At 39.1% G+C, this 12,715-nt stretch overlaps 1 protein-coding gene across 2 annotated transcripts; it reads left to right on the plus strand.

Moving 5' to 3' along the window:
* Positions 1 to 6,137: 6,137 nt before the first annotated feature.
* LOC115746911 (histone acetyltransferase TAP1) lies at positions 6,138 to 11,850 on the plus strand. 2 transcript variants are annotated; one of them, XM_030682881.2, is made up of 7 exons: positions 6,154 to 6,396; positions 7,761 to 7,821; positions 8,862 to 9,045; positions 9,309 to 9,408; positions 9,532 to 9,632; positions 10,373 to 10,466; positions 11,440 to 11,789. In XM_030682881.2, the coding sequence occupies exons 1-7, from the start codon at positions 6,264 to 6,266 to the stop codon at positions 11,517 to 11,519; spliced, it is 753 nt and encodes a 250-aa protein (XP_030538741.1). In that variant the 5' UTR covers positions 6,154 to 6,263; the 3' UTR covers positions 11,520 to 11,789. The 2 variants fall into 2 exon arrangements, with proteins under 2 accessions (XP_030538740.1, XP_030538741.1); XM_030682880.2 differs by lacking the exon at positions 7,761 to 7,821 and having other exon boundaries at positions 6,138 to 6,396; positions 11,440 to 11,850.
* The last annotated feature ends 865 nt before the right edge of the window (positions 11,851 to 12,715 follow it).

Here is a 12,715-nt window from a genome sequence, read left to right on the forward strand (position 1 = left end):
ATGGGATGTATAGGGCCTGCATGATAATATTTTTGCTTCAGAAATCAATTTTTGGTTAGAAGTTGATTTTTCTACTTCTACTTAGAAGCATTAGTTGATTTTTCTATTTTTGCTTTAGAAGTTGATTTCTGATGATAAAAATTCGTTTGATAACAATTAAAATTTTATACTTCTAAAATATTATTGACAGAAAATCTTCTATGAAGAATCATTGTCGATCGTCGAAAAATTTCTACTTCATTTTTAAAATTTTAAAATTTCTTTAAAAAATAAATTTTATTATTAAAAAAATTATTTACTTTTTTTTAAAAAATATATATTTTTATTTTTTACTCCGGTGGTTGGAGATGGCTACTCGGTGGCGGTGGCCGGCGGAGGGCGATGGTGGTCGGTGATCACGGTAGGCGGTGGGTGGCGGGGTGCGGCGGGTGATGGTCGGCGATCATGGCCTGCGGTGGGCGGCGGTCACGGCAGGCGGCGGGCTCGGTCACGGTCTACGACGAGTGGTGGGAAGCAGCGATCGAAGGTCGGCGGTTAGCGATGGTCGCATGCAGCAATAGGCGGTGGCCAATAGTGGTTGGCGATAGCGATGGCGGTAGTCGGCGGCAACGGTGGGTGTTAATGGTCGGTGATGGGCGGCGATGAAAGTCGACAGAGGCGGGCCTAATCGAAAAGATGGTGAGAGCATAATGAAAAGAAGGTAGTGCGAGAAGTACTTTGTGAGGCCCCTTTTTTTTTTATGTCCAGGAAGTGCTTCTTAAGTTGAGAAGCTATTTTTTTTTAACTTTTCAAATTGGTGGAAAAATAACTTCGGAAGTGAAAAGTAGAAATTTCTTTTAGAAGTAAAAGTTTTTACCAAACAGATTTCTACTTTAGAAAGTTACATTATTCAATAGATTTCTATTCTAGAAGCACTTCTAGAGCAAAATTCACTTTCAGAAGTGTTACTATACATACCCATAATGCGGCCTTGCCTCTCTTTTCTCGTGTGCAATTGCGACATGAATTGGAATGGTTCATGAACTTTGGAATAGGTCGGTCGGTCATGGCATGGGGATCGGATGGGACCACCATCGAACATTGCGCGATCCCAGTCCGTACCATCCCTCGAAATTTAAGGTCGCATTAAAAACAACCGTTGACTCGTCCGACTCCATCTAAAACTCCAACCGGTGTCACGTCCCTTCGGCAAAGCAAGAAAGTGTTTTGAGAATGAGAAAGCAAAAAAAAAAAAAGTCGGCTTTTTTAAAAAGAAGGAAAGACAACAGCGACGCGAGGGAAGCGGGGCGGGGGTGCCTCAATTAAACTATTTTCTTTGCGATCGAATGTATATATTAATATCTCGATTCAAGCCCGAAAAAGGTCGTAGAAGATGAAAATGATTCGTTGCGCACCTCATGACTATGTCATAATAACTATGAATATTTGTCCTGAATTGACTTTTAGGTCATAATTGCTGTAGTGAATAGCTAAATAAAATAGATGAGAGATGGAGATTTCAGCTCCCTCAATCAGAAGCAAAGAAGCATGTGCGTCATTTAAGCGACCTCGGCTACTCCCCCAACTCTAATTTTTTCATTTTTTTTTCCACGTAGGCTTTGTCCATTAGTCGATGCCGCTCCCGTGCTTACATCCGGCTCTCTTATCCATGTACTAGACCCGAGACCATCCGTTTAGGTTTGATTCGAGCAATGACTCCGTCGAGATTTGATCGACCCCCTTGCACGGCATGATTCTCGTCGTGGGGCCCACTTTGCCTCATACGCTCCCTCCTCCTTTTGGTATCATCGGGTAGTCCGGCGCCGATTAGCCACCGAACGTCTCGAGTCGAACAACTGCGGAACCGGCTGAATGCTTAACTATTGGGATAGCTCCGAGAGCCAGTAACCATGGCACGCAATTGAATCCGGGAACGTCACTTCATACGGATTGCGAATATTATCAATGTGTCCACGACACGGTCTTTCGTAGCACCATAGGGGGAAAAATCCTCGCAACATATGATGAGAACTTTACGTTTTCATAACCAACTACTAGATCAAGTAATGATCGAGAGTGTGCTTAAAGATGGATAATGGGAAAAAGGAGGCAGGCTCGTGTGGTTGGAATTGGGAAATATGGAATTGACACGAAACAAGATGTAGGTGGACCAAGAAAATCATACATTCAAGAAGAGAGAAAGAGACACTTGCCAATCCGAGTTGGTCCCACGCCGTAAAAAGACGATTAGTACAACAAAAATCCCAAAATAATACACGCATGACGAAATTAAAAAAAAAAAAAAACTCAAACTTATACTTACATGACACATTCACCCTCCATAAGCTTTCGTCGAATTTACCGCGAAATTGCTCGAGCTGGATGATAAGTGTCAATGACCAAGTTGACCTGACAATTACACGTGAAAATCCGAGAGATGAATAGATAGATTTCCAAATGCATTTGAGCCTGACTTACCCCTTTTATTTGTAAGATTAACCGAGTTACTGCCATGTCGTCGTCCGGCTCGACAATTTCATCGTATAATTTGACAGAAGTTGACGGAAAGCAATTGCGTTATCGACCTATTGATTTAAGATTTTCTGACGATCCAAAAGTTAATCTTAAGTAAATTTATTCTACATATCAATGTAGAATTTTTCGTGACATTAACTCTAAAAAAAAATCCGGGCCAATTAAAGCCTCGTTTCTAGGGAAGATCAGGGCAGCTATAATCAGAAGAAGTTGCCGGGGGGCCAAATGAGAAAAAAAAGATTCGTCTCGGCGGGACTGGCGAACCTCGTGAAGATCTGAGAGCAATGAGCGGGATATAATAATAGCCATGTGCCACCCGGCTGTGGGATCGTGGAAAGGGATGGATGAATCGCCCTCCGCCGTGGCCCCACCATGTGATTCCCAGTCCTCAGCTCAGAAAAGAAAAACATTCAACAACACACGAGGAATCCGACAGCGAGAGAGCCGCAACCAAAAACAGGGACCTACGAGCCGATAATTCTTGACTCTTCTAACCCTTTTTTTTTTTTTTTTTTTTGGCTTTTTTCCCCGTAAATAGTAGCGTGTTCGAGACTCTTTGAACTCCCGATTAATCTCCTGGGATACACAATTTCCCCGATAGCTCGAAGCCGAGGACGCTTCTGAGGGAATGCTCGAGGTCGGGAATTGTTCCTGTTCCTCGTCCGAAAATATTTGCTTGGACCCCCCTTGCGAAAACGAAGTTTGGATTTGAAGGAATTGGATTTCTCGGCTTGATCAAATTGCAAAGGGATTAACACACGTTCCATGTCGAGAAACGGGTGGAATTCAAGATCCGAACTTGGAGCCCTATATGTTTCGGATGCTACTCGAATTGATTTTATGGGCACCTGATAGATGATTTCAACTCGGATGAGTTTATTTAGCACTTGCATATCGCTTTAGGCAATTAGATTATACTCACTATAGTATTTTCTTTTGTCTATTTGAGAAAAAAACAAATCAGAAGATATTTAGACTCCATTCGTTTCGCGAAAAATTAAGTGTTTTTCAGAAACTCATTTTTAAGGAAAATGACAATATTTTCCAGTGTTCGGCTGAAACTTGAAAATGAATTGGAGAATATTTTTCTCTGTTCATTAAGGAAATCAATTTCCCTGTGCACTCCTTCTAATAGTTTTATTTTTTGTTCATTTATTTAAAAAAATTGAAATTCTAATTATTCTCTTTTCCTTTTTTTAAATTTTAAATTTTTTTTATTTTCCCTTCTTCTTTGGCCGGTGACCTGCAGATGAAGGAAAAAAGAAAAGAAAAAAAAAGACAAAAAATATTCAAAAAATTGAAAGAAAGAAAAGAGAAGAAAAATAAAAATAATAAAAAAAATAAATTTGAAGGAGTAGAGAGAGAAAAGATAAGGGAAAATGTTTTCCTTTTCTCAAAAAGAAAAAATCATTTTCGTTGCTTTTATTTTTTTTTCACAAGAGGAAAATATTTTCCTTGATTTATTTTATTTTCTATGAATCGAACGTTAAAAAAATCCAAAAATTTTGGTTTTTTCTGAAAATTATTTTTCGCAAAATAAATGAAGCATAGCAGAATATTCATTTCAGAGTGGCATAGTAAGAGGATGGGCCACAAGTTTCAATTGTTTCAATAAGCTCGACCACATGATTTGGGGCTTTATTTTAAGAACCCGACTTGAAATTGAGTCGAGATCGAGACACACGTGTAGGGTCAGTCGGCTTCACATTTGAGAAGATGTAACCTGAAGTCCCTTCGTGAAAATAAATACCACAATCGACGAAAAATTTACGTCTAAACACCTTCGTAGATGATTGCAATATTTTCCGTTCAACAATACTTACGGGGTATAAGCGATCATTTTTAGAAAAAAGTATTTTATAGATTATTCATTTCCTGCGCTACAAACGCACGCTTATTTGAAGGTTGGATGTTCATGTTCCCCTGCCTTCCTCCGGAGACTTGGTGTAACGAGCCAATCACATCGCCTGCGTAATAAACATCAAAACCCTAGATGACACGTAAAGGTTTTGGAATATCGAGTTTTCATTGGTTTGTCGAACCATGCATCGCTATCAACGTGGCGTGACGCGTGACCGTGTCACATGAAATCCATTTTCTTCCCAACTATTTCCGGCCCACCACCTCTGCATTGGGCTCAATTTTGTAACTAGGCCCAATCGCTCATATTTCACTTTAGGCAAAGTAACGTGATGGGCCAGGAGCTTCGATTGTTTCATCGAGCATATGATTATGATTTGGGGCTTTACTTAAGAACCTGACTCGAAATTGAGTCGAGATCGAGACACGCTTGCAGGGTTCAGTCCCCAAACCTATTCCCTATCATACTAAAATTTTAGCTCCTTTTATTTTACGAAAAATAAATAATTTATAAAATATTTTTTTTTCAAAAAGTAATCACTTATACCGCTTAAATTAATTAATTAACGAAAAATATTTTCATTATCGATAACAATTAATGTTGAAATATTTTTGTGAACGATGAGAATATATTTTGTTCATTCATTTTTCACGAGCAATACAAATCCTTTATTTTTCGCGGAATGAACGCATCCTTGCTTGAGAATTAAGTATCCCCTCCTCCTGTACAAAAAATAAAAATAAAAAATAGTATCTCCTCTCCCTTTCTCCGGAGACTTCGTGTAACGAACCAATCACATCGTTTGCGTAATACACATCGGACCCTCTATGGCGCTTATATATATATATTTTTTGCTCTCGTTCCATCCTATCATATTATGTTTTATGCACTTATATTTTGGAATTACCTGGTTTTGATTGACTTGTTCACATGGAATATTGTTTCTTCCGGACTAATTCATACCATCTAAAAAAGGATAAAAAATTTTCCGGCCCACGACCTTATCAGTGGGCCTAATTTTGTAACTAGGCCCAATCCCCTGGAAGACCGCTAGTCTCGTCGTCATGTGGATGCATAATGTCCTTGACATGAAGAGCAATGCTATTCATGCCATCTCTCTAGATATTGTTAACAAATGGCATGTTGCAACTGATTCTAAATTGGCAAATTATTCGACACAACACAACACAAACGGTCATTTTTCGAAAAATACTTTTCAGATTGTTCATTTTTTTTCGAGAATCAAAATGGAGTCTAAATTTTCCTTACAAAGGGGACGTTTACATTCTTTTGAGTAGAAAAATGGTTAATGTCATTTTTTTTTTCCCTCGAATTTTCCTTTAACATGTTTTATAAAAGAAGAACAAGCACTTCACTAGGTACATCTTGCCCCAAAATGCGCACCTTCTCCGACTCGATGATACTCTCTCTTGTTACGATCATAAGATTTTAGCTTTGAAAACATGATTTCTCCATTAAATGAATAATCGTTTGTTGTCGGGGATAATTTTTTTTTTTTCAAGTCTTGAAATAAAAATTGAATTCATTGGATTTGCACAAACGAAAATCATGAATTTCATGTACAATAAAAGAATCGATCATATATATATATATTTCTTGTTAATTACACATTTCTTCCTTCTATTTTATACTATTCACTAGTATTGATTGTTGGTATCATTTTTAGAAATTAATTTTTGAAATTTATCGAGACACCCTAGTGAAGCAACAACGTTATTTTCGGCTACTCCGAGATTCGAAAGCCATTTCTGTAGGTAAGGAATCGGGGTGAATAAAGTTATGGCGGTGACGTTGGCGGGCTCATCCCAGTTTCTAGCCACAGAGACGGCGAGCGAGCGCGCGAGAGAGAGAGAGAGAGAGTCGCAAAATGCTCGCCCACAACTTGGTCGTCCCGTCGTCGTCCTCGTCCTCTCCTTGCACATTCACGTTCGATCGCCACCGTCGTCACCCTCCGAATCACCCTCTCTTTCCCGACGCCTCCCCTTCTGGACTCGCCAGAGGTAAGCCTTCGTCCTACTGCCTTGAAGTCGACCGGTGATATTAGACGCCATTTTTTTTTTTTTTTGGGAAGAATCCGTCGACCCATTTGTTGAGTGGGGAAGTTTGTGTTGATTCTGCAATTGCAACTCTGGAAATTGCTTCAATAGAATGGCGTTGATCCGCCTTCTTCTCGGCTTCCTCGAGTGAAACGCGAATTGGTTGGCTTCGATTCGTGTAGCGTAGTTTCAGGCTAAGTGGATGGATTTTGCTGCTGGAGCTTACGCTGTATGAGAGCGTCGCTTGGTCGGGCTATCCCAACCAAGTGAAAGAAGGAATCATTTCTGAAGTCAAACTTCTAGAGACGAGGTGAGAAGTTAGGTAGAAGTTAAGTGAGAGAGTTTCTACCGAAAAAAGTGAGAGATTTGGCTTATCAGAATGAACTCCCCCATGCCCTGATTTTGCTTTTCCTTCCCTCCTCCAGAACCAGAAGTATTTCTTGTATTACCGTGCAGTTCCTAGTGAAGCCTTTTCTCGCTTAAGGATTTGGTTTGGTTTTGTTGCTCTAAAGAGATGATGGCACATTTGCTTTCACTGTCCATTTCAAAGTGGAAGAGATTAGGATGGAGGACTTTTGAAATTTGGAGACATCGGAATTCATGGAGCCGTTGCACGAGAATAAAGCTCTAGATCTTAGCGTTCTTGCTCTTATATGACAGTCCAAGCTCCTTTCCATGTTTCTTGGAGATTTGATTCTTTGAGATGTGTAGAATGTTCATCATGAAAAAGTACTCGTCTATTGGATTTCCGCATTCTCATACTTTTTGCTTGCAAAGATAAAAGTCAAGCAAACCAGTTCGATCAATGTAAATAATGGTACCTAATGAAGTCCATTTTTTCTCATCATAAATCGATTTTAAAGGTGCTTATACTTGTACATCCCAAGTCTCAGCATTATGTGAAACTGAAAGTTGTGAAATAACAACCAAATGTTTGAATAGGAAGGGGGTACACAAGGATGCAGAGCAAATAAGCCAATGCCATATCTTCAGCTTAGAGAATGAAGTTTTTTCGTCCGGTAGAAATAGTTTGGCAATGGCTTGCATTTTTAGTTCCAATGCTGAAGTGCTTGCATTTCACTGAGTCTTTAGGATACGCTTTGTGTGTTGGATCATCACCGTAATACTCTTTGTTTGAACATCTGAACCGCATGGGTAGGAAAGGAGAAACTGGAAAACTTTAGTTGCATTTTCTAATAGGTAGATGTCCAATTCTCTTGTGCAGATCTTTCCTTTGTTCTCTCCGCTTCTACCTTTAATGCATGACCACTTTCATTCATTTAGTCTCTTAGTTGTCAATTGATTGATATCTGACGTACTTTTTGCAGCAAGCCGAAGGTTTAAAGTTTTTCCGCTCAAGACTAGTTTTTGGGAAACCATAAGATCAGGGTAATCTACAAATCATAAAGCCTTGATTATGCTGGCAAGCATATGATGCACGTGCACCCCAATTGCAAATATCAGATGCTTTCCGGTTTCGGATCATTCATCTTTACTTGAAGAGTTAAATAGCTATTCTTACTTGCAGTAATTACATCAGCATGGCTGTTCCACTGGAAGAAACTTTTTGAGTTAATGTGTTTCTTTAAAGCTTTTAGTAACATGAGTCATTTCGAACAAGGGCACTGTTTATTTGTATTTTTAAGCTCTATTTGCTTTACTGCTTGTGAGCCTTATCAGGCAAAGAAAACTGGTATCACTATCAGTATATTTGTTATCTATAGGTCTGTCGAAATTTCATAGCTTGGAATGCTTTTCCAGTGAAAGCATAAATTTGAAGTTGGGCATCATCTATATTCACCAGTAGTTTAGTTCATGGCCACAGTAGCTTATTTTAATCAAGAAAATGGTCCATTTTGACATAGTAAAAATTATCGTATAGAGATGTAAAGAGGTTAGATTAACGTTGATAAAAGGCCTGTGTATGTCACAGCTATATTGGACATGGTAAGAACTCTATTTCTGAAGCTTCTCAGTTTACTATTCATTGTGACTTATGAGCACAGTCAAACTTGAGCCACAAAGTTTACTATACGGAGCTGATTCTGAAACCTATATGGCATGCTGCAAGAAGCTTTTAATTTTACCACAACTATCAAGTCCCAACCAGTTCTAGATGGGATGAAGCTAAGTTTTTTCTCATAAAATGCGAGTTCTAGAAATATGAAAAGCCCTTGTACTATAAAATATAAGTTCATTTATTGCTCTCGATGATTCTCATATTTGACAGGTTTTTTTGGGATACGATTTTGTTTCTTCTTTGCTAGATTTTCACCCATTTCTTATTCATCAGTTGAAGCTTTTGTGCGACACACATTGGCATGTCTTTTTCTTTGTTGTGTATTCACTAGCAGATCCTTTTGCGAATAATCTCTGGTGGAATTTAGCTGCCTGTTTTGTGAAAGTTCACCAATTTCATTTTTTGGCAGTTTTTTGAAGGACAGTGCGACACAAATTGTTGATCCACCAACCGTTCCTGAAGAGGATGAAGAGATCTTACCTCAGGAGTTTTTACTATTTGAGAAGACTCTAACAGATGGCTCACTTGAACAAATAATATTCTCATCTGGTGGTGATGTTGATGTGTATGATCTTCAAGCACTATGTGATAAGGTGATTATAAGGTCATTATTATGTCTCTTCACCTGCAAGAGCTGGCTAATACTTAATTCTCTTTCGGCGTTTAAATTTGTATTTACAATGCAGTGTTGGTTTCTTTGAGCTGTATAGTGTGGAAGTGGAGTTGATTCCCTCGATCAAGATCATTTACGTCATCTCTGCTTTATTTCATCCCTGTTTTTCCAGTTATTTGTTTAACAAGAAGTTTTGTGCTTCTAGTGGTAATTAGAAATGAATCAGTTTCACCTGTTTTGTAGGTGGGATGGCCTCGGAGGCCGTTGTCCAAACTGGCTGCGGCTTTGAAAAATAGCTACATTGTGGCCACATTGCATTCTGTTAGGAATTCCCCTGGATCAGGTACTTTAAACAAGAAATTAGTGTGTTGCAGTAGATCCATTTATCCCTGCTGTATACGCACTTTCCTTTCAGTCAAAGACTATTTGATGATAGTCTTATTGTACTTGCAAAAGCTACCTACAGATGAGAGTGCCCAAACCAAGCTTATTGGGATGGCACGCGCTACATCTGATCACGCCTTTAATGCCACCATTTGGGATGTCCTTGTTGATCCTTCCTATCAGGTAATCTTCTGTCACAGATTAAGCTCATGTTTCAGAGAAATATTTCTGTGTAAGAAAACCTTAAGAGATCGGGATAAGATTTTGTTGAGCCATAAAACCTCAGGTTTATTGGCTTGACTGATAACTGATAACTTTTTTTTTTTTGGGTCGGAGATAACTGATAACTTGAAAAAGTGCAGAAACAGCATCTACTGTTCCTAAAGTTTCACCATTTTAATGGTTTAGTCCACGATGTTTAAATCATGAGGTTTGGGTCTTTAAATATCGAATTCTGTGCTATTTTGGTCCTTGGCATTCATTTGTGTCACTTCCGCACCATAATCTTTACATAATTGAGATAGCCAATTCAAAGGTATACCTTAGAATAATCCTTTAGTAAGACATTCCTAATATGTAGTAGATATCTATTATGCAATGCTGTTTCACCTAATTGCTAACATGCTACTATAGCTTATTCTCCCATTATTAATTGGACCTTTTAATTATTGTATAATACAGATCCAGGGACCCTTGTGCTTTGTTTGCAAAGACGGAAAATTTTACCCCATTTTCTACACCCACCATCCGAACAAAGCATTAAGGCTAACATTCTGGGAGATTTTGTGGGATAGTTATTAACTTATTACCCAATAATGACTTAGGGTACCATCGGTGTTCACTGCTTGATTATAGCCGGATGCTCTTTTGTGTTCTGATTTACGTCTTGCGGCAGTTGTTTTAATTATGTTCTTTTCATCCAGGGTCAAGGCCTTGGGAAGACTCTTGTGGAAAATCTTATCAGGACTCTCCTGCAACGGGACATAGGCAATATATCTCTCTTTGCAGATAGTAAAGGTATGCGAGCAGTGATGTTGCTTGATCTTTCCATAGGATATATTGTCTATGGCAACTGATCAAGGTCATACCTCAGTTCTCTTCTTGAAAAAGGAAAAAAGAAAAAGTTTTACAGTGGCTTCTCTTCGCCAATGACAAAGGGCCTGAAAAGCACGTCTCAGTTTAAAGCCTATTACTACCTTTGAGTAAAGTCAATCTTGTTGGAGTTTGAATGGCTTCTATGTATACCAAAGTTATGAAACTTGATGCATCTGTTTATCTATAGTCATTTAATCTGAGCCTCTTTGTGGGAGATGGGAAAATTTGAAGTCAGAAAATTGACCGTTCTAAGGTGAAATGCTTTACCTTCTAATATATGGGAGGAAAAAATGATGATGGACTTGAAGCAATAGAATTTGTAGGCCATGCAAACTAGAAGGAATAAGAGAAATCATGTCCAAAATTTTCCCATCTGTTTCCTATCCCTGCTGTTATCATGTCATGGTTGCATACTGGAGTTCTGTTTTTTCCCCCCTCCGTTTTTGGAAATTTTCATAGGCTGTAATGTCATAGCTGTTGAGGCAAATGTCTTGACCATGCTACTTTCACACATCTTTTTGTTGCTGTAAATATACTTTGCAGAACAAACCTACTTTTGACTTCTAATACTGCAGAAATTACTGATAACATGCATCTACTATCGTCAGCAAATTGATTTGCTTCTCAATTTTCCTCCTCCTCTGTGAGCACCGAACTCGTCCCTCCTATGTACCAGCATGTGCTTTTTGCAGTATGAAAAGTGCATGATGGCATCTTCCAAGTTCTGAGGATGAGTATATTTAATGAACTGCATATATCAGGTTCCAGCTGTTATGAGTGCTGTTCCTGGCGATAATTGGAAGCTTTGACTAATTTTAGAGTTCCCTCAATTGGCTTTGATTTTGATTTGAAGTAGATATGCTATTTTCACTTTGCTTCACCGCTTTCGTTGCAGTTGTAGAGTTTTACCGGAATTTAGGTTTCGAAGCTGACCCAGAGGGAATCAAAGGTATGTTTTGGTACCCGAAGTATTAGCCAGCCGCCGCTTCTTTACCGCAAGCAAGATTTATGCAGCGCCATGGGAGGAGCCGTCGACATTGATGATGGAAGGCCGTACGTGAAGATGAAGCCGTGGTGTATTTTTTTAACCCGAGAAATGTACATTGTAAAGGTCGATCGATGTAAGGCTGAGTACGAAAAATGATTCTTCACTGGGTCTTCTTGTCCCTAAACTTGTAGCCGGTAAGCTCGATCCAGATTTTTCCAAAGATTCATCTGGGTGATAGCGGTTTTATTCTTTCTTCAGAGTAGCAATTTTGTTTAGTCGGGAGGGGGTGGTTTCGAGATTCTTGCGGGCAAAAGGTCAGATGCTCGGCCGCTGATTTCACTCTCACGAGCCTTCGTTCCAACGCATGAGCGGACTCGGAACCATTGGTCAAACAACTGTACTTTGCACTTCACTTCCTCGTCGCAAAGCTCTCTATACTTGACGGTTGGGTTGCGTCGAAAATTATCTAAAAAGTCATAAATTTATTCGTTCTTGTCGATTTAGTTCAAAATTTTTTAGTTTTGCGAATTAAGCCTTAGATCTTTTACATTTTCTTAATTGATTATGTTAGGTTAATTTTGGCTGGAAATCGATGACATGGACGTCGAACGTCCTATATGGCACTGTCGGTGTTGTGGTAGAAATTTTTCTTTATGTGAAAATTTCAAATAAAGATTTGAAGTGTCATCATTTTCTCAAATTAGAGTTTGAAATATGCATTGTTTCAAATAAATACGTAAAGTGCTTTCATTATTTTAAAAAGAGTTTGACAAACGGTACTTTCGTAATTTAATTTTTTGAATTTGTGGCTGTTGAGATCTCGGGAACGCTCAACACTGTCTCACCCCTCTCGCCCAGCTCAACGCTCCTCCGTGCTTGTCAAGCTTGTGGCTGTTGAGATCTTCGCAACTCTTCTTCCAAGCAACTTCTCGTCAAGCCTTCGGAAAAGCTGAGCTGCCCAAGGCCAGATCTGGCGAGGCAAGCGTTCACCGGCGAGGCCAGCCCATCTAGCTTTTGCCTGTGGCCGACCATCAGCAACAGGAAGAAGAAAGGGAAAACAAATGAAAAGAGAAAAAAACATCATCGGAATATGTCCACGTTAGCGTCTAGTGTACCACGTGAGATGACTAGTGTTTACGTCAATATTTTCATATCAAAACTGATCGAATGAACTCAATTAACA

Source organism: Rhodamnia argentea, chromosome 7 (assembly GCF_020921035.1).
Source record: "Rhodamnia argentea isolate NSW1041297 chromosome 7, ASM2092103v1, whole genome shotgun sequence".
Lineage (NCBI taxonomy): Eukaryota > Viridiplantae > Streptophyta > Magnoliopsida > Myrtales > Myrtaceae > Rhodamnia > Rhodamnia argentea.